Raw genomic sequence first — 21,988 nt, 5'->3', positions numbered from 1 at the left:
AGCCCTAACGTATTGGGTTCCGATTTTCTTTATTAATCCTAAATAACCAAGAATATTCTTGATTTGAAGTGCATAGGTATAAAAATCATTTTCGGGAACTTAATTTGTGATGTCCTAACGTATTGGGCATGACATATTGCTTTCTCGAAATGAAGATTTTCTTTAAAAGCTAAAAAGCGATATTCAAAATTCGGGGATTTTGAGAAATTGTACCCTAACGTATTGGGTCTCGATTTCATCGCATGACTTGAACAATTGATTATTCTTTTCAGATTTCATCATTTTTAGTTTTTTAAAAAAATCTTTTTAATCCTCGATGCTAAGATACTAAAATAATCAATTTGGTACCGATTTTGGGCATTACGAGGGTGCTAACCCTTCCTCGTGCGTAACTGACTGCCGAACCTGTTTTCTCAAATTTCACAGACCAAAGTCGTTTTTAGGTGAGCCGATCACACCTCAATCAAGGATCAGTGACAACTCCAATTTTTGTTTTTAAAGTCTACAACTAATTTTTGTTTTTCAAAAAAATGGTTTCGACAACTTGGCGACTCCACTAGGGACATTAGAGAGTCGAGCCATAAATTGATTATTTTGTGTCTTTTTGTCGAAATTAAAGTTATTTTAAATCATGATTTCCCCTTTGCATTCATTGGTTTTTCATTGTTATATGTTTGCTTGATTGGCTTAAGGTTGTTAGCTTATTTGCATTTTGCATCTCATAAAGTCGGTCATTCTTACCCTTTTAAGTGGGAGTGAGAAACTAGTCTTTCGTGAGGTTTTCACCTCCGTGCAGGATAGTGGATCACTTTCGGGATACATCCGTACCTATGTCTTCGTGAGATTTTCATTTCCGTGTAGCCATAGGGAAATGTATCCCCCTAAACTGAACTCGGTCTGTATGAGCCTATAATGGTTGAAGATCGAGGAATCTGCTGGTTCGGGTACCCTTGCTCTAGAAGTCAAACCTCATATAGTGAACCTCAGGAACTCACCTTAGGTAGAATTACTCTGAACCTTAGTAGATACTTGACTAGAAGTTATTATTATTATTATTATTGTATTGGATTTAATGTTTATACCTGATACTAACTTGTTGTGTTTTGCTTTGATTGCATGACATTATGACTGCATAGCATTTCATCCTAAAAGGCGTTGAATCACATTCAGTTGCTAAATAGAGAGCTTGTCATAAGAAAATGAGTTTGTTGATAAAGTGGAAGATAATACGGCTGCCTGAATATATTTCGAGAAACACAAGAAGAGCGATGGAAGAGTTTGTAACTTTACTTGGTGGCCCGAGGATTCAAGATGATTGTCTAAGAGCTTTTAATATTCCAACTTCCTTAAAAAAGCTAATGAGCATTGCAAGGATAGGTAGACAATGGATTGTGACCAGGATCAAGCAAAAGGAGATAGAGGAGACACCATTTTAAAGAATTCGTAAGGTTTATCTTAGCATTCGGATGAAGAAAGAGAAGATGTCCTCGCTTGGAATATGAGGGCAAAGCCGTATATATACCGCTTTATGTAAAGAAATTTGTCTTTTAGTAAAGTTTTCTAAATGCAATTGAATCAGAATCAACGTCTCTTTATGCATTCATTTCATGCATTTACATTACATTGCATCATATGCATTAAAATTCATTAAAATGGCCTAATTGAGTCAAATTATTTCAGTTAATTTGGAAAATCGACACCCTTACGGCACCCAAGCAAAGACTAGAGAAATGGACCAAAGGTTGGAGAAATTAGAGCGAGTGCAAATACAGATGTAGGAACAACTGACCAAATTTTTATAGGAAATGAGAGATATGATAACAGAATTACAGAGAGCTATGACGAATCAGTTAACCTGGTTGCTAGCTGGAGAGTTAGAAAAAGGGAAAGACTCGGTGGTTCACCGTGGGGTTGATAATGAGGATCTCGCCTATTCCCTAGGTTGTACTCCAATAAATGTCCAGGTCCAGCCAGATGGGTGTCCACAAGAGGCACTCTTTACTATCAGATCCCAACAATATCAAACTGGCACATCGACAAAACTGAGTTGCTTGATAGGCTTAGGATCCAATCTGAGGAACAATTTAGCTAATCCTGTTGCTCTTGAAAATCCAACCGAAATAAAATAGATGAGGGTAGAGTACTCAAATACTATAAGAGCCCCAAGGAAGAAGGGGAATAAAGGGGATAATGAGGGCAGATATAACAAGGGCCACTCAAAACCAATCACTATGGGCCGGCCAAAGACAGAAACCACCAGCCATCAGAGCTTTTTAAAGCGAGAATCTTACACGAAGACAAATATAGAAAGGCTTCAGTTCACGCCTATACCGATGTCATATAGCGAGCTATATCAAAGCTTATTTAATGCACATGTAGTGTCCCCCTTCTACTTGAAGCCCATGTAACCCCCATTTCTTAAAGGATACGACGCAAACGTCCAGTGCGAATATCATGCAGGAATCACGGGGAATTCGATAGAAAACTGCGCCACTTTCAAGAAGCTAGTTGAAAAGTTCATCAATAGGGGTATTATCAAGTTTGATGACTCATCTAATCTGCTACCCGATCATGTTGATAATGGGGTAGGAGTGAGAGCAAGAAGGGGATTAGTTATTTCTGATTCAAGAGGTAACCATGGAAAGACAATGAACCATCGTGAGTTCCATCACGAGAAGGGATACGAGACCCAAGAGAGTGTAGAACTCAAGACCTTGGTTCCAGGCATGATAGATGATAAAGAGATGGAGTTTTGTGAGGAAATTAAAGAAGAGAGAAATATGCACATAATGTTGGGAAGTGTTCACATCAATTCCATATATAAAGACACACTTGAAAAGGGACCTTGTTAGATATCCACTCTTATAAACTTGGGAGTGTTCTAAAGTAATCAGATTGTAGAAGAAATTTCTGTAGCATTTAGAGTTTATTTAGAGCAATGTTCAAAACACACTTGTTGCTTTTAGCCTAGAGGCAATAAGAATTCCTTAGTAAAATAAGCTCATGTCTGAATGTCGTTATTTTAATGAAATGCGTCATTGCGATCATTTTTTTGAACCAATATACTTTCAGTCTTTTTGAATAATTATTCTTTCGTTCTTTTGGATTTTCTTCCACACCATTCATTCATTCATAATCATAATTGTACAAATAGTTATTCATAAATTTATACATTCATTTGTATATTTTTTGATATTTATTATGGGTCCCTAGATGTCAATGACATGAATGACGCTGCTACAGACTCAGAATTTTCTTTTAAGCGAGGTATGTGTTTAGAGGGATTTCATGACTTTGAAAATGACATAGATTATAGCTTATCTCCTGATTTGTTGAGGATGGTAGAGGAAGAAGGGAAACAAATTTATCTCATGAGGAGACAATATAGATTGTGACCTTGAGGGAACATGCACAACCAGAGAAAGACAGCAAGACATTGTTGAGCTGCTTCAAGAATTCAAAGACGTCTTCGCATGGTCATACTAGGACATGCTCGGGTTAAGCACTGATATTGTAATCTAAGCAACAGCACAACGCCAAAAATTTGCAGTATGTTCAAGATTAACATCGTGAATGATGCTTTGCTGGGGCAATGTCTTTTGCTTTGGCTTATCATAGCTTTGCCCACTGAAGTTGAGTTGCCATCGCTCCATTTTTTTTGTTGGATCCCATCCTAATTGAAGAGGAAGATTCAAAGTTCTTTTTGTCATAGTTAAAATTCGCCCCAAAAGGTTCTATGAGAGGAGCCTGATACCAAAGAAGATCTTTCGCATACAAAATGAAAGTGGAAGATTTTATGTGGAAGACCTTATTTGGAATAACATTGATTCTGATCGAAAGGGATGAACAGGACTTGCCTAATCCTACGAGTGCAGATTCAATCCAAAAAAATAAAAAACAAAAAAAAAATAAAAAGGAAAAAGAAAATAAAAGGAAGAGAAAAAGAAAAATAGGAACAAAAAACAAAAAACAAAAAAAGAAGAAAAGAAAGAGAAAAATAAAAATAGGAACAAAAACCAAAAACAAAAAGAAACAAAAACCTCTACCAAGGTAATGCCTTTGTTTTTAGCTTATCACGGTTTTTCATTAAAGTTAAAATTCTCTCTCCGGGTATAGGCTGAGTTAAAGTAGAATGAAGATCCAATCTCGATGATCAGTCGAACCTGATAAAAAGAAAAGGGCTAAAAGCTGTTAATCACGGTCAGATGTACTAGAAACAGACGATGCGAGCCATTAACAAAAAGGTTCGTCCTAGAAAATTTTGCAAGGGGGACCTAGTGTTGAAAAGATTCTTCCTCTTCAGAAGGATTTTAGAGAAAAATGAGTACCAAATTGGGAAGGTCCTTATGTTGTAAAGAAGGTATTTTCTGGAGGAACACTGATCTTAATTGAGATGGATAGTACAAAATTTGTCTAAACCTGTAAACTCAGATTTTGTTAAGAAATACTTCGTTTAAAGTAGGAGAGGACCAAGGTAAAAACCTGTAAAGGGTACTTTGAGTCGTAAAAAAATGAAATGAAAAAATGACAGAAAAATGAAAATGAAAAATGAAAAATGGAAAAAGTAAAAATGGAGAGGCTAGGGTGAAAACCCATAAAAGGCGCCTTAGACCAAAGGGGATTTGAGTTGAAAATCCGAAAAGGGCGGCTCAAATTTTGATTTGAATAGGGCAGGAAGTGATCAGAGTAGCTCAGATTTTGATCAAAATGGGGCATATGGTGGTCTTGATATACCTGAATCAGCAGGAAAGGGTATGTGACATCTTGGGGCATCGACAAAGTACTGTAGATCTCCTAAACACATATCAAACTCAGAATGGTCTTTAACAAGTTTGTACAGAGAAGTTCAAGCTGCGATATCTGCGGCACCTGGTTTTCATACTATTTATATTAGATTACTTGTTCTTGGAATACTTTATTCTTTTTCAAGATACGTGTTACCAATCCATTCTTCTTTTATTTTTACTATTCTTGATATTCTATTCATTTCAAGCCATACTCTTAAATCAATTCTAGTTTTATCATTGTTATGATTTTTTGCAAACATGTCGCATTGGAATAATGATTAATGGACCAATAAAACTTTCACAAAGGAAGTTTTGCATATTACTCTAGAAGTTTCTAAATAGTACAGTAACCTGAAACAAGACTATTGTTTAGAACGCACCTGGTTTGAAAGGTGGGAAATCTGAAAAGGAAGAGTTTAAATTAAGACCATCTCTTTGGATTTTTGTTGTCAAAAGCATTGATTGAACAAAATGAAAAGAGGTTGTGTTGGTGATAAAGCGTCAATAAACAAACAAGCAATGATCACTTTGCAATAAGAAGAGGTTTTCTCGGGGAAAAATTCTTCATTCGTGCATAGGCATTTAGTATAACACCCTGAGATTGGTATAAAAGACTAAAGAGCTTCACATTTTGCATCTTTGAATTGCGATAGAAGAGGATTGAGAAAAGACCAAATTTTTCTACCCTTGGGTTACAACGGGAGAAAGATGGTACAAATATTGCATCCTAGTGGATTGAACTTTGAAGTTCACAGTAAGGGGAAATTTGATTAAGTGTTTTTTTAGAGATGCTAGTCGAGCAAGAGGACGTTGTAGTGTGTCAGTGATACGGCTTTAATAAACTTTGAGTAATGACTGCCTAAGTGATAAAGAAGGATTCTCGAAAAAATGACATTCTGTATTCATTCAAATGTCATTCATACATGTCTAGTTAGGAGCATTGGATTCATTCTAATCATGTCATTCTAATCACTAGGCATAATTAGGTTCATAAATCGAATTATACAGGTCATGTTACCCAAAGAACAAGTCGAAGACTTCAGCCTTGTCTCCCTGGGTAGTAGTGGAGTAGGTTGAAAATAGCAGATCTTGTCTTCCTGTGTTAGCAGCGAAGTAGATCGAAGACCTCAGCCTTGTCTCCTTGGGCAGTAGTGGAGTAGGTTGAAAATAGCAGATCTTGTCTTCATGTGTTGGTAGCGAAATAGATTGAAGACCTCAGCCTTGTCTCCCTGGGCAGTAGTGGAGTAGGTTGAAAATAGCAGATCTTCTCTTCCTGTGTTGGCAGCGAAGTAGATCGAAGACCTCAGCCTTGTCTCCCTAGGCAGTAGTGGAGTAGGTTGAAATAGCAGATCTTGTCTTCCTGTGTTGGCAGCGAAATAGATCAAAGACCTCAGCCGTGTCTCCCTAGGCAGTAGTGGAGTAGGTTGAAAATAGCAAATTTTGTTTTCCTGTGTTGGCAGCGAAGTAAATCGAAGATACCAGCCTTGTCTCCCTAAGCAGTAGTGGAGTAGGTTGAAAATAGCAGATCTTTTCTTCTTGTATTGGCAGCGAAGTAGATTGAAGATACCAGCCTTGTCTCCCTGAGCAATAGTGGAGTAGGTTGAAAATAGCAGATCTTGTCTTCCTGTATTGGCAGCGAAGTAGATCGAAGATACCAGCCTTGTCTCCCTGAGTAATCGAAGACCTCAGCCTTGTCTCCCTAAGTAGTAGTGGAGTAGGTTGAAAATAGCAAATTTTGTCTTCCTGTACTGGCAGCGAAGCAGATCGAGGACACCAGCCTTATCACCTTGACGTTGCAATGGAAAAGATTGAATCCACGACGGTAAATCTTATTTTCCTGGTGTTGCAGCGGAGCAGATTGAAGTCACGACGACCAATCTTATCTCCCTGGCGTTAAGACTTGGATTAGCTGAAGCGGAGTGGATTAAAGCTGTGGGTAGTGAATCTTATCTCTTTAGCATTGCAATTGAAAAGATTGAAGCCACAATGGCGAATCTTATTTCCCTGATGGTGTAGTGGAACAGATTAAAGCTACGACGGTGAATCTTGTTTCCCCGACATTACAGTTAAGCAGACAGAAGGAACGAATCCTATCTCCCTGAAGTTGTAGTGGAGTGGATTAAAATGGTGGATCTTATCTCTCTGAAGTTGCAGTAAAATAGATCACATCAAACTTCATCTCCTTGAAATTGCAGTAGAACAAGTTGAAGCTACAAGTCTTATCTCCCTGAAGTTGCAGTGGAGCAAACTAGAGATATCAAATTTTATTCTTTTGAGAAGCTACAAGATACAACTCCTATCTCTCTGACGTTGCAGTGGAGTGGATCGAAGCATCAATTTCTATACCTCTTAAGACGCAGTAGGTTAGAATGAGGCTACTTAAAGAAGAAGAGCGCCAAGGTTCAGCATGACCGGGCAAAATTGACCATTTTAAAGTCTTTACTTTGTTCCCGTTGCAAGACAACGAGCAAAGAGGTGTAGCTGTAATAGCCTATTTTTGCCCTGCCCATTCAAAAAAAGACCAATCCAAAATAATTTGCACAGCCCAAATTAAATACAATTAAACCCAATAACACTTGGGCCAAGCTTAACCCAATTACAGGGCCCAATTGGCCTAAAGGTACAGAAACCCTAAGCAGCAGTTTGGCACCGCACGCCCCACGTCGTAGCAACCGCCCCTGGCGCAGCAACCACCCACGTTCAATAGCCCCGCACGTTGAGCACACCTCGCACAATGCCCGTACCTACAACAAAAAAGAACCGAAAACATCAAACAAATGGGGGAAAGTTGTTGATTTTTATTTTCGGCTATTAAAGCCAAAGAGAAATCTGTAAAAGGGGAGAAAATATGGTATTGAAAATATTGAAGGAATACGAAACCGAAAAATCAAAAACAATTTTGAAGGTAATTAGTTGGCTCCGTTTTTCTTTTCTTTTTACTATTTTGTTCTTTTTATTTTCTTTCTTGTTTTTTAAAACGAATAAAATGAAGCAAAGAAGAAGGAGAAAGGTTCTTACCAGTGGTAGCGCGCCGTCGAGGCGCCATCGTCGTTGTGGCCGATTGGAGATTGAATTGGGACGGCAGAGAAAGGGAGGCTGCGGCGCAAACACAAAAGTGGTAGAGGAGGAGAATGTTTTAGGATTTTAAAGTGAGGATTTTATAGGGCTTGAAACAACGTCATTTGGGGCCTGTTTCAGTGGCCCCAAAACGGCGCCGTATAGGCCATGCCCGTGTGCAGCCCGATCCGACCCAGGAAGGATCCGCGCATTTCTTCTAAATGGACTATTTACGTAATTAGTCCTCATGATTTTATGGTATTTTTAAATTATTTTTTTTTTATTTTTTTAAATTTTACTGCACATTTTATTTCTGTTTCAACCTAACCCGTGTTGCTGCGCAGCGTTTTGGAAGGAGGGATTAATTTTCCTTTTGGTCCTCCACTGTCGATTGCGTGTTCTAATTGGTCCATTCGCATTTTATTTATTTGCAAATTTGCCCCAAATATCTGATTAAAGTTTAAATTAGTCCTTTTTTACTATATTATATTATTTGTTATTATTATACTTATATATATACACGCATATGTAGGTTAATATATATATGTGTATGTATTTTAAATGTTTTTAAATACATACGTATACTTTATATATTTTATTATTATTTTATTTTCATAGTTTTATAAATATATACATACACATATATCCATTTATATTTTATAATATTCATACATTTTCTATATTTTACATTTTATACATATATATTTTTATAATATATATATATTCATACACCATTCAAAATATTATAAGCATTTTTTATATACCTGTATATCTATACTTTCATGATCTACTAAGATATTATGTTTATACATTTTTATGTTTATTATTTCTAAAATGTAAGTATATTTTATTATTGATTCATTTTCACGATTTTTGTATACATATATATATGCATTAACATTTTATCATGCTTTCAAAGAACATATATTTTGGTTTCGTCAAAGCATTAAAATCGTTTTTTTAAATTTTTAAATATTTGGCATTCATGATTCTCGAGAAAGATCGTGTCCTAACTTATTGGATTGTGATTATTTTTCGATGAATTTAGAAAACCAAGTATTTATTTTGTAATAAATTCACAAATTTTTTAAATATAATCTTATTCTCGGGAATTCAAAAATGTCGGGTCCTAACTTACTGGTCATGACATTTTATCATCTCGAAATAAGAATTTCTAAAAACAAATAGTGCAAATATTCGATATTCGGGATTTTCGAGGAAATTGAGCCCTAACGTATTGGGTTCCGATTTTCTTTATTAATCCTAAATAACCGAGAATATTCTTTATTTGAAGTGCATAAGTATAAAAATCATTTTCAGGAACTTAATTTGTGGTGTCCTAACGTATTGGGCATGACAAATTGCTTTCTCGAAATGAAGATTTTCTTTAAAAGCTAAAAAGCGATATTCAAAGTTCGGGGATTTTGAGAAATTGTACCCTAACGTATTGGGTATCGATTTCATCGCATGACTTGAACAAATGATTATTCTTTTCAGATTTCATCATTTTTAGTTTTTAAAAAATCTTTTTAATCCTCGACGCTAAGACACTAAAATAATCAATTTGATACCGATTTTGGGCATTACGAGGGTGCTAACCCTTCCTCGTGCATAACTGACTCCCGAACCTGTTTTCTCAAATTTCGCAGACCAAATTCGTTTTTAGGTGAGCCGATCACACCTTAATCAAGGATCAGTGGCAACTTCAATTTTTGTTTTTAAAGTCGACAACTAATTTTTGTTTTTCAAAAAAATGGTTTCGACACTTATAATGAACTCTCAAAGTCTAAAACATGTATTAAAAGTGAAATGGGACTCGTTCAAGCACTCCGAAATTTTTTTTTCGACAGCACCTGTGCTTATTTTCATATAAACCCATTGCAATTAAAACCGTACCCATTTCCAAACATAACCAATTCAATATAATATCAATTTAAATTTATCAATGTACTAATTAAATTGAAACGGATAAATTTCTTTCATTATAATTCTTAGACTTGTACTACTAACATTTTTAACTATTTATATTCAAAACATAATAACCTTTATATACATCCTATGTACATGCCACATTACCAAAAGAAAATATACATCACCAAAAGTTTGCTGAAGTTGGGTCTGGCTTTGGATGCTGGTTCAGTACTTGACTTCTACAACCTGCGCACAAAAATAACCGTATGCTGAGTATGCATATACTCAGTGGTATCACTATAATTCAATTTATATTTAAATACATTAAATCACACACTCATACTTTTACATTACAATTATCATCACTTAATGAACAATTCAATCTTTTATGTTATCATTTGATTATATATATATCATTCTTATTTTTTTTATTTCAATTCTCACATTTCACATATGTCATATCATTCAAATTTAGTTTTATCAGTAAATTTATTTCATTTTCCCCTATTAACTTGACTCGGACTCGACGGATACACGGATTCCAACCAACACACCAATACTACACATTGTACCTTAACGGTACACAACACCTAAACAGTAATCAGTAACGGTAGCAGTAACAGTAACAGTATTCAACACACAAAGTGCTGAATCTATAACAGTAACGATAACAATATTCAACACACAAAGTGTCGAATCGGTAACAGTAACAGTAGTCGGCATATACATGCCTGATCAGTAAGCCGACAAAAATCCGTACTCTTCCATATCCTATGGCAAGCCAACTATATCCGACTAGCCCGACTAGTTAATAGGGTATTTAATTCTCTTTTCAGTACAATTTCCATCTTAGTTCAGTATCAATTATAATTCCTTATTTCAATCAGTTTCACAGTATTGCAGTAATTCATTACTTCAGTAATCTCACAGTTCAATGCAGTACACATAACAATATTCAGTAACTTTACAATTAATTCAGTACTCAAAACAATATTTAGTATTCCATAATTCAGTTCAGTATCAGTCTCAATTTCAATACCCAATCATAAATTTTCATTTTACTAAACACTTACCTTAAAATACTTACCACACATAATTAGTAAATTAAACACATAATAATGATAAAGTTTGAATTGTAGAGATACAAACCAGAATTCTCTTCGGATTTAATCCTCGACGATCTTTTCTTTTCCTTTTTGGGCCGATGCTTCAGGCTCGATATTAGCTACGAACAATTAAAATAATTTCACAATCATTAGCACAACACAATTTAATTGTTGAAATTTTTATCTAACTTTTACTTTAATTCCAAATTGAATCCTAACTAAACCTATATATTTTTCTTTCTCAATTCATACCTTTTGCTACTCAATTTCTTGCCAAACTCACATTTAACTATCTAATTTTTATCATATTTTCATAATTTTGAAGTTATTTCAATTTAATCCCTAAAACTCAAAACTTATAGCTTAGTATACAATTCAATCCTTTATTCAATTCCAATCAAAATTTCTATCAAATAAACCCTCAATTTCATCATTTTTTTTCAACATAAACCCTACTAAAAAATCTATTAACTTTCAAAATTTCAACTTAAATCCAAGAGTATTTCACTCTAGGATTCCAAAAACATCAAATTTATAAGAAAAGAACTTGATTAAACTTACCAATTAAATTTCAAGCTTTAAAACCCTAATTTTCCCTTTATTCTTTTTTTCCTTTTTCTTTTCTGCTCTGTTTCGAAATGGCCTCTGTTACTTTTAGCTTTGTTTCTTTTGTTTTATGTTTTCTTTTCTTTTTATTCATTTACTTTATTTTATATTTTATTTAATTAATAATTATAAAATATCTATTTTAATAAAAATATAATTAATACGTTTGTACTATATCATAACCTTACATTTGTCTTAATCTAACTAATTTATCAAATAAATAAAATTTTTTAATGTAATAATTTAATTAATAAATATCTTTTACTTAAAATTTAAGAAAATATACAATTATATTACAAATGTACAAATACATATATTACACATGTATTTTATCATATCCATACAATTGGCATATTTTGATTTATTTAATAAGATAATATCATTATAATTTAATTATCATTAATTATATAATTAAAACAAATAAAATCTTAGATTTTATTCCCTTTATGCCGCCTCAACTATGCTAAATGGCTTAATTCCCATTTTACCCCTTTTTACTTTATTTTAATCTATAATTAGACTTTCATTCTTTATTCAATTTGATCCTTTTTCATAATTACTTTAAATTAAACTAAATTCACTAAATAAAAAAATCTAATTAAACACACTATCAGACTTTTTCCTAATAATTATTTACTATCTCGGTTTACTAAGACGAAGGCCCGATAACACACTTTTTCGGTGCCCACGGATTTTGGGCCGTTACAAAATAAAAGCTGGTAATATGTTGTGGATAAACCACTAGTCGAGCATATGGATGCCGACTAAAATACGTTGTGGATAAACCACTAGTTGAGCAAATGACTGCCAATTAGAATACATTATGGATAAACCACTAGTCGAGCATATGACTGCCGACTAGAATACATTGTAGATAAACCACAAGTCGAGCAAATGAACTGTCAACTACTTCTTCCGTTCAAATGTCTCACCCCATGCAATGCAACATGACATGCTATAACAATTAAGTACGGTAGATTAACATGCTTATATCAAGTATATACAACAACAGTTATTATGCTTATAATATATAATAACAGTAGCAGCAAACATGCTTTTCATCTGTTCGATTTTATGGTAACAATGACATGTATCTCATGCAATCACTATCATCGAGATTTTGGATAATAGTATCAATTCATCAGAAATATAATAATAGTAAATATGTAACAATCACATAACATGCATTCACAATAATGATCCAATCAATTATATCATGGATTCTAGCACTATTCATATTATCAGGGGCTTAATTGAATAAAATAAAACACTAAAATAGTTTAGGAACCAATTAGGGGCTAAACTGAACAAAACAAAAATTATGGGCCAAAATTGTAAATTTGAGAAATAGGGGACATACGACTGCGTGATCAAGTAGTGTGGAAAGTCGTGGACCGTGTGGAGGGGTTACATGATTGTGTGACTAGGCCGTGTAACAGAATGAGGCTGTGTGGCATTCGTAAAATCAACCTACAAGGGAGACACGATCGTGTGGCAGACTGTGTGGATGAGTTTTGGTCGTGTGGTCTACACGCCCGTGGGTCAGACAGTGTGGCCCTATCCTAGGCACGGTTCTGCACCGATTCACTTGTAAAGAACACACATCTTTTGTCGGAAGCTAGAACGACATCCGTTGCAATCGAATCTGGTTCAATTCACTTAAGACGAGTCCTTCAAACGACATTTACACAAGAAATTAATGGTTTATTTCAAGATTAATCAAGATTTATGAAAGTTTTTGACAAAAAATTAAGAAAGATCATTTAATCGATCCTAGGATTGTCGTTAGATAGAAATTCTATAAGGATTGAGTCTTACTTACCGATTGTTGGCAAAGTTTAAGGGTATTTTGAACGATTACGAATTCGAAAAAAAAACTTTTCAAACGGAAATCAATTTTGATTCGGGAAAACAAAAGTAATTCTCAGCAATAGAATAAAAATTTGATAAAAAGAAAATGGAAGAAAAGAAAAACAGATTTAAATAGAAAGATGGATAGCTAATTCTATTAGGATTTAAAAAGGAGCAAATTGAAATTCTAATTAGGAAAAGAAGATAAAAAGATGGCAGAATTCTAATTCTATTGGAATTTTTAAAAAGGGTAAGATATGAATTCTAATTAGGATAAAATTTGGTCAATTTTTAAGGTTTGTAAACCCTAGGGGTGTCACTTGCAATTTCCCAAAATTTTTGCGGAATATGAAATTTAAATGAAAGGGCGAAAAGAGGCAGCAACTCAAATCCTAGTTTCAAGAAGTACTAACGCCTTACCATTAAACTCATTCTTGCTTAATTTTTACACTTAAATTTTTTTACATATTTTAATGTTTGGGAGGGAAGGCTAGAACTTGGGTTTCTTGGGAAGTGTTCTAGTGCTTTAAAGTTTAACCATTGGGTTATTGCCTTAAGTTTTATCCTCATTAGTCTATATTTTAATGTGACTTTTATTCTAGGTTGTTGAAAATAAAAGGAAAAGAAATAAAAGAAGAATGACTCAAACCTTGGCCTCCAAGGAGGAGACACTAACACCTAACCACTCAATATATGCCTTATTTCTTACTTATTTTAGTCACTTAATTATATATTCTAATTTCGGACTCAACTTATATATTCTTTATTAGCTTATACATTTACTCAATTTTTTTTTCTTATTAACTTATTTAACTTTATAGTTTTTAAGCTATTCCATTTTAGTTTATATATAATAATTAATACTCATAGTCAAGTCTCATTATTAATATTTTAATTTATTTTACCCCTTTTCCAGTTAGGTCCTAACTTAATTAAAACACACTATTTTCAAATTAAACCTCGTAATCAAGTTTCATTTTTAGATTGATTAATGTAATAATACATGATTATATTATTTTAATACTTGAATTAATTATATATATCCCTAATTTTGGTATTCGCTTCAAACCCTCAATTTATAAATGCACAAAGATAGCCGTATAAATTAGGGCGTAACCACTCTCAATTTTCACAAACCCGATTCTTCTAATCCGGTTTTTGGGTATGACATAGATACTATACTACAATTTTATTATTTTAGATTTTTAGTTCCGATATTTTTTGAAATGTGTTTTTTTTTTAATTTTGAGATTAATTTTTTTGTTAATTCCAAGGGCTGCATCAAGATACGGTCTTGGTCTCCCTCCTTAAATGGTAAAATTATAATTTAATCCCTCAAAAAATTATAAAATTATAAATTAATATAAAAATAAAATTACATTTTGCACGTCAAAATTTATAAATCAAATTTTCCCTCAAAAAGTTGTCTAGTTAATTTAATCAAATATGACGTGACTATACAACATTGGGAAAATTCTGTTGTACACTCAAAGCATACACCAAAAATTCTAACCCTTTTATTAGAAATTTTGATATTGGTATAAATTAAAAATCTTAATTTAAGTTCGAGTGTGCATTTTTTTGGTACAAATCATGCATTTTCTTCACACTCTTTTAAGAAGACACACACACACACAAAAGAGAGTATAATATATATTCAACTATACAAAAAAGTCAAGATAGATATGCCACATCTTTTATGTTAAAACAAATAAGTTATGCCAAGTTAAAATAAGTAAACATTGGGACTAAAAATACAAAATTTTAAAAGAAGAGGAATTAAAAATATCGAATTATAGTAAAAGGATTAAATTCACGATAAATACATAGTAGAGGGACTTTCTACAAACTTTGACCCTATCAATATCTCTGATCCCTTGAAAGAAAGTATATAATGGGTACATTTCATTAACATCTTATAAATTAAATAATTAAAAATATATGACAAAAATAGAAAAAAAATGAAATTCTAAGAATTATGTGTTAATTTATAATTTTGATAGGGTTACAGAGTGGAGTAAACAGAAAATAATGAAAATTTAATTAATATAAATAAACGCATGAGTACACAAAAGGTCAAGTTTGCAGAAGTCCACAACATTAATTTTGCAATTAATTCAATTGCTGGACTTTTTTTTTTTTGAAAATTTTTTAATAAGTTATAAGTATATAGAAGTAAAATTATAAATAATATACATCCAACAAAATTTAATTCTAAATAAATTATACAAATTGAAATTAAAATATATTTGAACAAATCCACCCGTAAACCCGTTCTTGACATTTTTGGGCCCTAGGCAAAACAATAAAATGAAGTTTTAGGTTCCTTAAAAGTTGAAGATTTTTTTTTTTAGATTCTTTAAAAGTTGGTAAAAAAATTTTTGAGCCCCTTAAAAACTTAAAAATAATATTTTAGACTCCTTTTAGCTTTGGGCTTTGGGCGGCCACACTTCCAGACAACCTCCAGGATCGGGCCTACCCATGGTAAGACTTGAACCATAATAAATATGGTGGAAGTGGAGAACTCACAATTAGATATGAAGAGACTTGAACATAAGTTCTTAAAATTCTCTAGATTTTAACCTTACCTCTAATCTAATATAAAGAATTTGCAAAATTTGAAAGTTAACTTATGTCACCCTAGTACTAAATTTGAATATAATTAATATAATATTAAAAAATGTTTTTATTATATCTATAATTAAATTAAAATAAAATTATTTTTTAATTATTAAATAGCAATAAAAGTGAAGTGAAATGAAATTGTTAAATATATTATTTAGGATTTGACATGAATGAATAAATTTATCGAGTAACCTAATCTTTAAATAATATAAAAGTATATATTTATGAGTATTAACTCCAAACAAATCTAGAAAGTATACATATATAATTGTCAATTATGTTATATTTATGAATGTTCTCTTTTAAATTCTAAAATTTTGACACATGTAACCTTTTAAATTTAGAAAGTTATTTTTAATATTTAGGTGGTGTTTGATGTGGATTTGAAATATTTGGTAGTAGAGTTTGGGACCATAGAGATAATTAAAGAGGTTGAGATTAGTGGCAAGGCAAAGCTTTCACCCATTTAGCATTGAAAGGATGATAAATGATGGGTCCAAAGACCCCCATAATTGAAGACTAGTTTAACACACTCCACCAAGGTGTCTCTCTTAATGTGCCAGAAAACTGAAAAATGTCCATGTTTATGCATGTTCATTTATTGAACTCACTAATGAGCTGGTTCTCAATTCCTTTGATTTCACTCTTGGTCCATTCCCCTATTATTCAAACTTGAGACCAATAAAAAATGTGTAGAAAATCAGTACCAATATATTCAAATATATATATTTAAATATATATCAACAAACGCATATCTTCTCTATAACAAATTTCATTAAATATCATAAATGAGAGGGAAAGCAACCTTCGGGAACAGCACCAACAGCAATTGGACTTTCAGTTCCAGTCTCAATCCTAACATATCATAAGAAAAATGAAAAACTGGTCATCCAAGCCTTTCTTAATTATGCATTTCTGTACTAGTTTTTTTTCCATAGTTTTTTTTTACTGCATTTTCTATAGGTTTTTTAAAAGTGGGAAAATGAACCTTTTGTTTATGCTATTACTGTCAACCGGTGGAATTAACAAGGAGAGGAAGTGATGGATTAGATGCGGTGGTTCACCTCTGGGTAAGGTGAAGAGCCACTAGAAATAGGATGGGTTTTTTGGTGAGAGAGTTTGAGAGGAAGAAGTTTCTCATATGGAATGAAACTTGGGTCCTCTTCGGTTATTGTTGTTGGCTTTTGTATTGAGAGACAGAGTTGTTTATGTGCTTAAAGATTAAATTATACATGATTTTCTTACAATGCCGTCTTAAGATATTACATTTGAAGACAATTGGGTAATCAATGATTTTGAAATTCACCGTGCAACTCATACATGCTTAGTAAAGATATGATATAGTATGAGGTTCAATAGGTTCAAATTTGTTCATGATAAAAGGTGGAAGGTTCATTAGGTGCGTGATTCACTAATTTATTTAAATTCGTCAGATCGTGTGACATTATTTATGCGATATAAATATAACAAGTAATAGGAGGAAACAAACACAAAACGGATTGATACAAAAGTTATAAGAGGAATCGAGTTTTACCATTCCTGATTTTAGATTAAAGCAAGAAACAGGAGGCACTTGTTAACAACAAATTGTCAAATATTAATGTTGTTGCAGGTTCAATTGACCAATGCGAAGGGCTCAAAAGATTATGTTAACACTTTTCTCAAACAGTTGCTGTTTTACATGGGGTCCTGTGTCTTTGTATGTGTCTGTTTTTTTCAATTGTCATGTCGTGATCTTGAATTTGACTTTGTACTCTGCTGTTGGACTACTAATGAGTTTGAACAATTAAGTTAGTATACTTTTGTAGGACGGTGCGTGCATGTAGGGCCTGCATTTGTTTGACGGTGCCATTACCTTAATATTAAACACACAATACGAAAGAAAAAAGAAGAAGAGAAAATCATATGGATATCTCAAAATTTATAAAAATATCTTAAATACATAAACCCTTACTATTTGAATCAAGCAGTCGAAGGGTACGTTCTATTTTTTTATCTTAATTTTCTTCATTTCTAAATATATTTTAAGAGGTATTTCTTATTTTGTTAATCTAGTTTTTTAAAGTTTCACTTACGTGAATGGAATAATTTTGTTTTTGAATTTTAATTTAATTTAATCCAATTTGGCTACTTTCAAAAGCAGCCATGATACACTTGCACATGTTAATAAAGTGATAAATTGGTAATTGTCAAGTTTTGATTGGCAAATTACCTGATAATTAATTCACCACCCAAACATGATAAGAGCATATTTATTAAATTTGATTATTTCATTTATTGACTAAAGTTAATAAAGAAACACATGTACATCCCATGCAATACATGCATGCATGCCTCATGCACTTTTCTCTCCCGACCATGCGGAAGAAACTATTTTATTTATTACCATTACCATACTTACTATGATTAATAAGCAACTAAACATAAAATCCCATTAACAGGTGTTTATGATCAGTGTATTTGCTTTTAACAAGATTCTGATTGTATTTTATTGTTCATACTATATACTTACTCATAATTCCTCCAATTTGGGAGTTAATATTAATATATATTTAAGTATATTCAAATTTATGTTATTTTTATTGTTGCAACAATAATAATGTCAACTGAACTAAGACTTAATCAACTATATTTGTGTATATATATTATAGAGTTAAATCACTATTTGAGCCTAAACTTGGCAACTATTTTCACATTGAGACTTGAACTTGACAATTGTTCCTACATTAGAGCCTAAACTTTAGGGTTTTTAAGGAAAGATCAAGGACTAACGTGGACAAAAAAATGTTTAAGCCGAATGTGAGAACAAATTGACAAGTTTATGTGGCTTAACTTGTACAAAAAAAAGTTCAGGCCCCGATGTAGAAATAGTTGCCAACTTCAAGCCTCCAAAAATGATTTAATCCTATTAAGCTTTTCGCTGAGTTGGTGTCACCCATCAATCGAGTGTCAACTCAATTTGAAAATTACTAAAAACCCTTTTTACTTTTACAATGTATCAAATATTAATATGAGGTTATTTTTATCTTTTCGTGTTTTTTAATAAAATAATACTATATGAGATTTGAACTTGAGTTACATGATATAATTAACTATTTCAACCAAAGGGGATAAATATCAAAATTATATTTGAACTTTGATCTAATTTACAATGTCATTCGCGAACTTTGATTTTATGCAATTATATACATGAAAAGTTAATTTGATTCAATTCTCACAAATTAATAACAAGATTATCGAATTAACAACATTTTACGTTTATATATTATGTACACAAACAATTATATTAATCCAATATGATCATAAAAATGTATGTATTTGTTTCTTTAAATGTATACAATTGAATCAAAATCAAAATTTCATGTATACATCTGAACCACATTTTAAATTTTATGTGTATAATTGCACCAAATCAAAATTCATATATTAAATTGTATATTAAACCAAAATTCATGTATAAATTTAATATTTATATCCAACCAAAGCCTTAAGTTTAAGATAATTTTTTTTATAAATATATATTTTTTTGTATTGTTCATGTGCATCATATAGATTTTCTTATACTCACGTCATCGATGTAACATAATTTAATATTCATAGTATTACATTTGTTATCATAATACCTTTAACTAAACATACATTTATGATAGTAATTAAATCTAACCAAGATTTTTTTTTTGATATAAAATCTAAAACTACTCATAACCACTCTTTAGCTCTTAAATAGGAGAATAAGCGTGCTTCAACGCACTAGTACTCACATCCTCTTGTACTAATAATAATGTTGATGCTAATCGAACTAATACTTAGTGGGCATCTCGATTAGATATTTATCATCACTTTTTATAAACAATGTATTTGTTTTTTTACAAAATTTTAAATTTTGAACTTAAATTATTCTTATAATGTAATTTACCTCCAATATTTATTGATAATTTTGACTTTTGTTCATCGTGAAGATTCGTTAAATTAACTACTTTTCGTCGCTATAAAAAATTACACGCAACTAAGACTAAGTCTACAACGGCAATTTAAATCTGCAGACTTGCATATACTGTAAATTAATTAACTCCATTATTCATAACCTATTTTTCTTGACTACTACTTTTTTTTTAATACAGCAATAAAAATGGCAGAGTCTGGCCAAAAATATAAATAAAAATGGGAGGGAGAGAGAGGAGAGAAATAACTAGGTTTCCTTTGTACAGCAGAAACCACATTGAATGCAACGCGGTTTTGTGAGGCAGAAGAGGCATTGGCTTTGCCGTAGCTCAGCTGACTTCGCCATTTCATTGAATTAATGCCCCTTGCTGTCATCTTTTGACTCTTTGCATACACCCCCCAGTTGCAAAAAAAGGTCTCTTTAAAGTTTAACCCCTCTCTCTCCCATTTTTTTCTTATATATGCCAATTGCAAAGTCATAAACTCTGCCTTAGACCCTTGTCTTCAATTAACCACAGAAATTCCTATAGAATATCTGTTTCTTTGGTTGAGGTTTTCAGAAGGTAACTGGTAATGGGGAGACCACCTTGCTGTGACAAAGTCGGTGTGAAGAAAGGTCCATGGACTCCTGAAGAAGATATCGTCTTGGTGTCTTATATTCAAGAACATGGTCCTGGGAATTGGAGAGCTGTTCCTACCAATACAGGTTTGTCATCTTTTTGATTAAATCATAAATGAAATGCAATCAAAATTCAAGATATTAATGAATTTTTTTTATTTCCCAGGGTTGCTCAGATGTAGCAAGAGTTGCAGGCTTAGATGGACTAATTACTTGAGGCCCGGGATTCGAAGGGGTAACTTTACAGAACATGAAGAGAAGATGATAATCCACCTTCAAGCTCTTTTAGGCAACAGGTAATTGATTGATTCATCTTTTTTTCTCTGATTTATTTTAATCTTAGATGGAAATGAATAAATGGGGAGTTTTAATATTGTTGCAGATGGGCTGCAATAGCATCTTACTTGCCTCAAAGAACAGACAATGACATTAAAAACTACTGGAACACTCATCTGAAGAAGAAGCTGAAGAAACTCCATGGAAGTGAAGTTTATTGCAGAGATGGGTTCACATCATCAGCTGCATCAGACCAGATTTCACGAGGTCAATGGGAGAGAAAGTTGCAGACTGATATAAATATGGCTAAACAGGCTTTATCAGATGCATTGTCCCCTGAGAAATCAAGTGATTTAACTGAGTTGAAACCTTGTCATGGGAACACTTATGCCAAACCAGAAGGGTATGCATCAAGCACGGAGAATATAGCTAAGCTGTTGAAAGGGTGGATGAGAAAGAACCCATTAAAGCCTGCTTCAACAAACTCTGGTGTCACTCAACAATCATATGACAACAGGGTGGCTACTGGGGTGACCACTGATTCAGCTAATTCTAGTGAAGGGAATGATCAAAGGTGCAGCAAGCCAATGTGTGAGGGTTTTGAGTCGTTGTTTGTGTTTGAATCTTTTGATTCTTCAAATTCAGATGATTTCTCACAATCCATATCAACTGAGGCAAGCCTTAGTTTGCAAGATGAAACAAAGCCAGATCTTAGTCCCCAACTTTCATTGCTTGAGAAATGGCTTTTTGATGATGCTGCAAATCAAGGGAAATATTACCAGCTTAGTGATATCACATTAGATGAAAACCCTAGTTTTTTTCTAGAGGGGGGGATTTGAGAGTTCTTGTTATAGGAGCTTTTGGGGATTCTTTCTTGGCTTATTTTTTTCAGTCACCCCCTTTAGTGGTACCACAGAAGTGTAAATTTTCACTATATTAGTGTGTTGGCAGATACCTTTGGTCGAGAATAAGTAATTTCTGCCTTCAATCCTATTTAGACAATGATTTGTCTGCTTTGTAAAATCTTGAATTTGGAATTATAAGATGATTTAAACTTACTCCCAAGTATGTGTTTATATGATAGTCTATAACAATACAGGTAAGCTAGATTTTTTTCTTCTTCATATTTTTAGAAAGTTTTATAAAAAAATTATATGATATATTATACATGAATTTTGATTAAATGTGCAATATGATATATAAATTTT

The 21,988-nt window shown here is 32.6% G+C and overlaps 1 protein-coding gene across 1 annotated transcript; it reads left to right on the top strand.

The window, feature by feature from the left end:
• Positions 1-20,101: 20,101 nt before the first annotated feature.
• LOC121216300 (myb-related protein 306) lies at positions 20,102-21,838 on the top strand. Its single transcript, XM_041091886.1, has 3 exons — positions 20,102-20,591; positions 20,671-20,800; positions 20,887-21,838. The coding sequence occupies exons 1-3, from the start codon at positions 20,459-20,461 to the stop codon at positions 21,617-21,619; spliced, it is 996 nt and encodes a 331-aa protein (XP_040947820.1). The 5' UTR covers positions 20,102-20,458; the 3' UTR covers positions 21,620-21,838.
• Positions 21,839-21,988: the final 150 nt, after the last annotated feature.

This window comes from Gossypium hirsutum, chromosome D04 (assembly GCF_007990345.1).
Source record: "Gossypium hirsutum isolate 1008001.06 chromosome D04, Gossypium_hirsutum_v2.1, whole genome shotgun sequence".
Classification (NCBI taxonomy): Eukaryota; Viridiplantae; Streptophyta; class Magnoliopsida; order Malvales; family Malvaceae; genus Gossypium; species Gossypium hirsutum.
The sequence above is the reverse complement of the archived record's forward strand: the minus strand, read 5'-3'. Positions and strand labels throughout refer to the sequence as shown.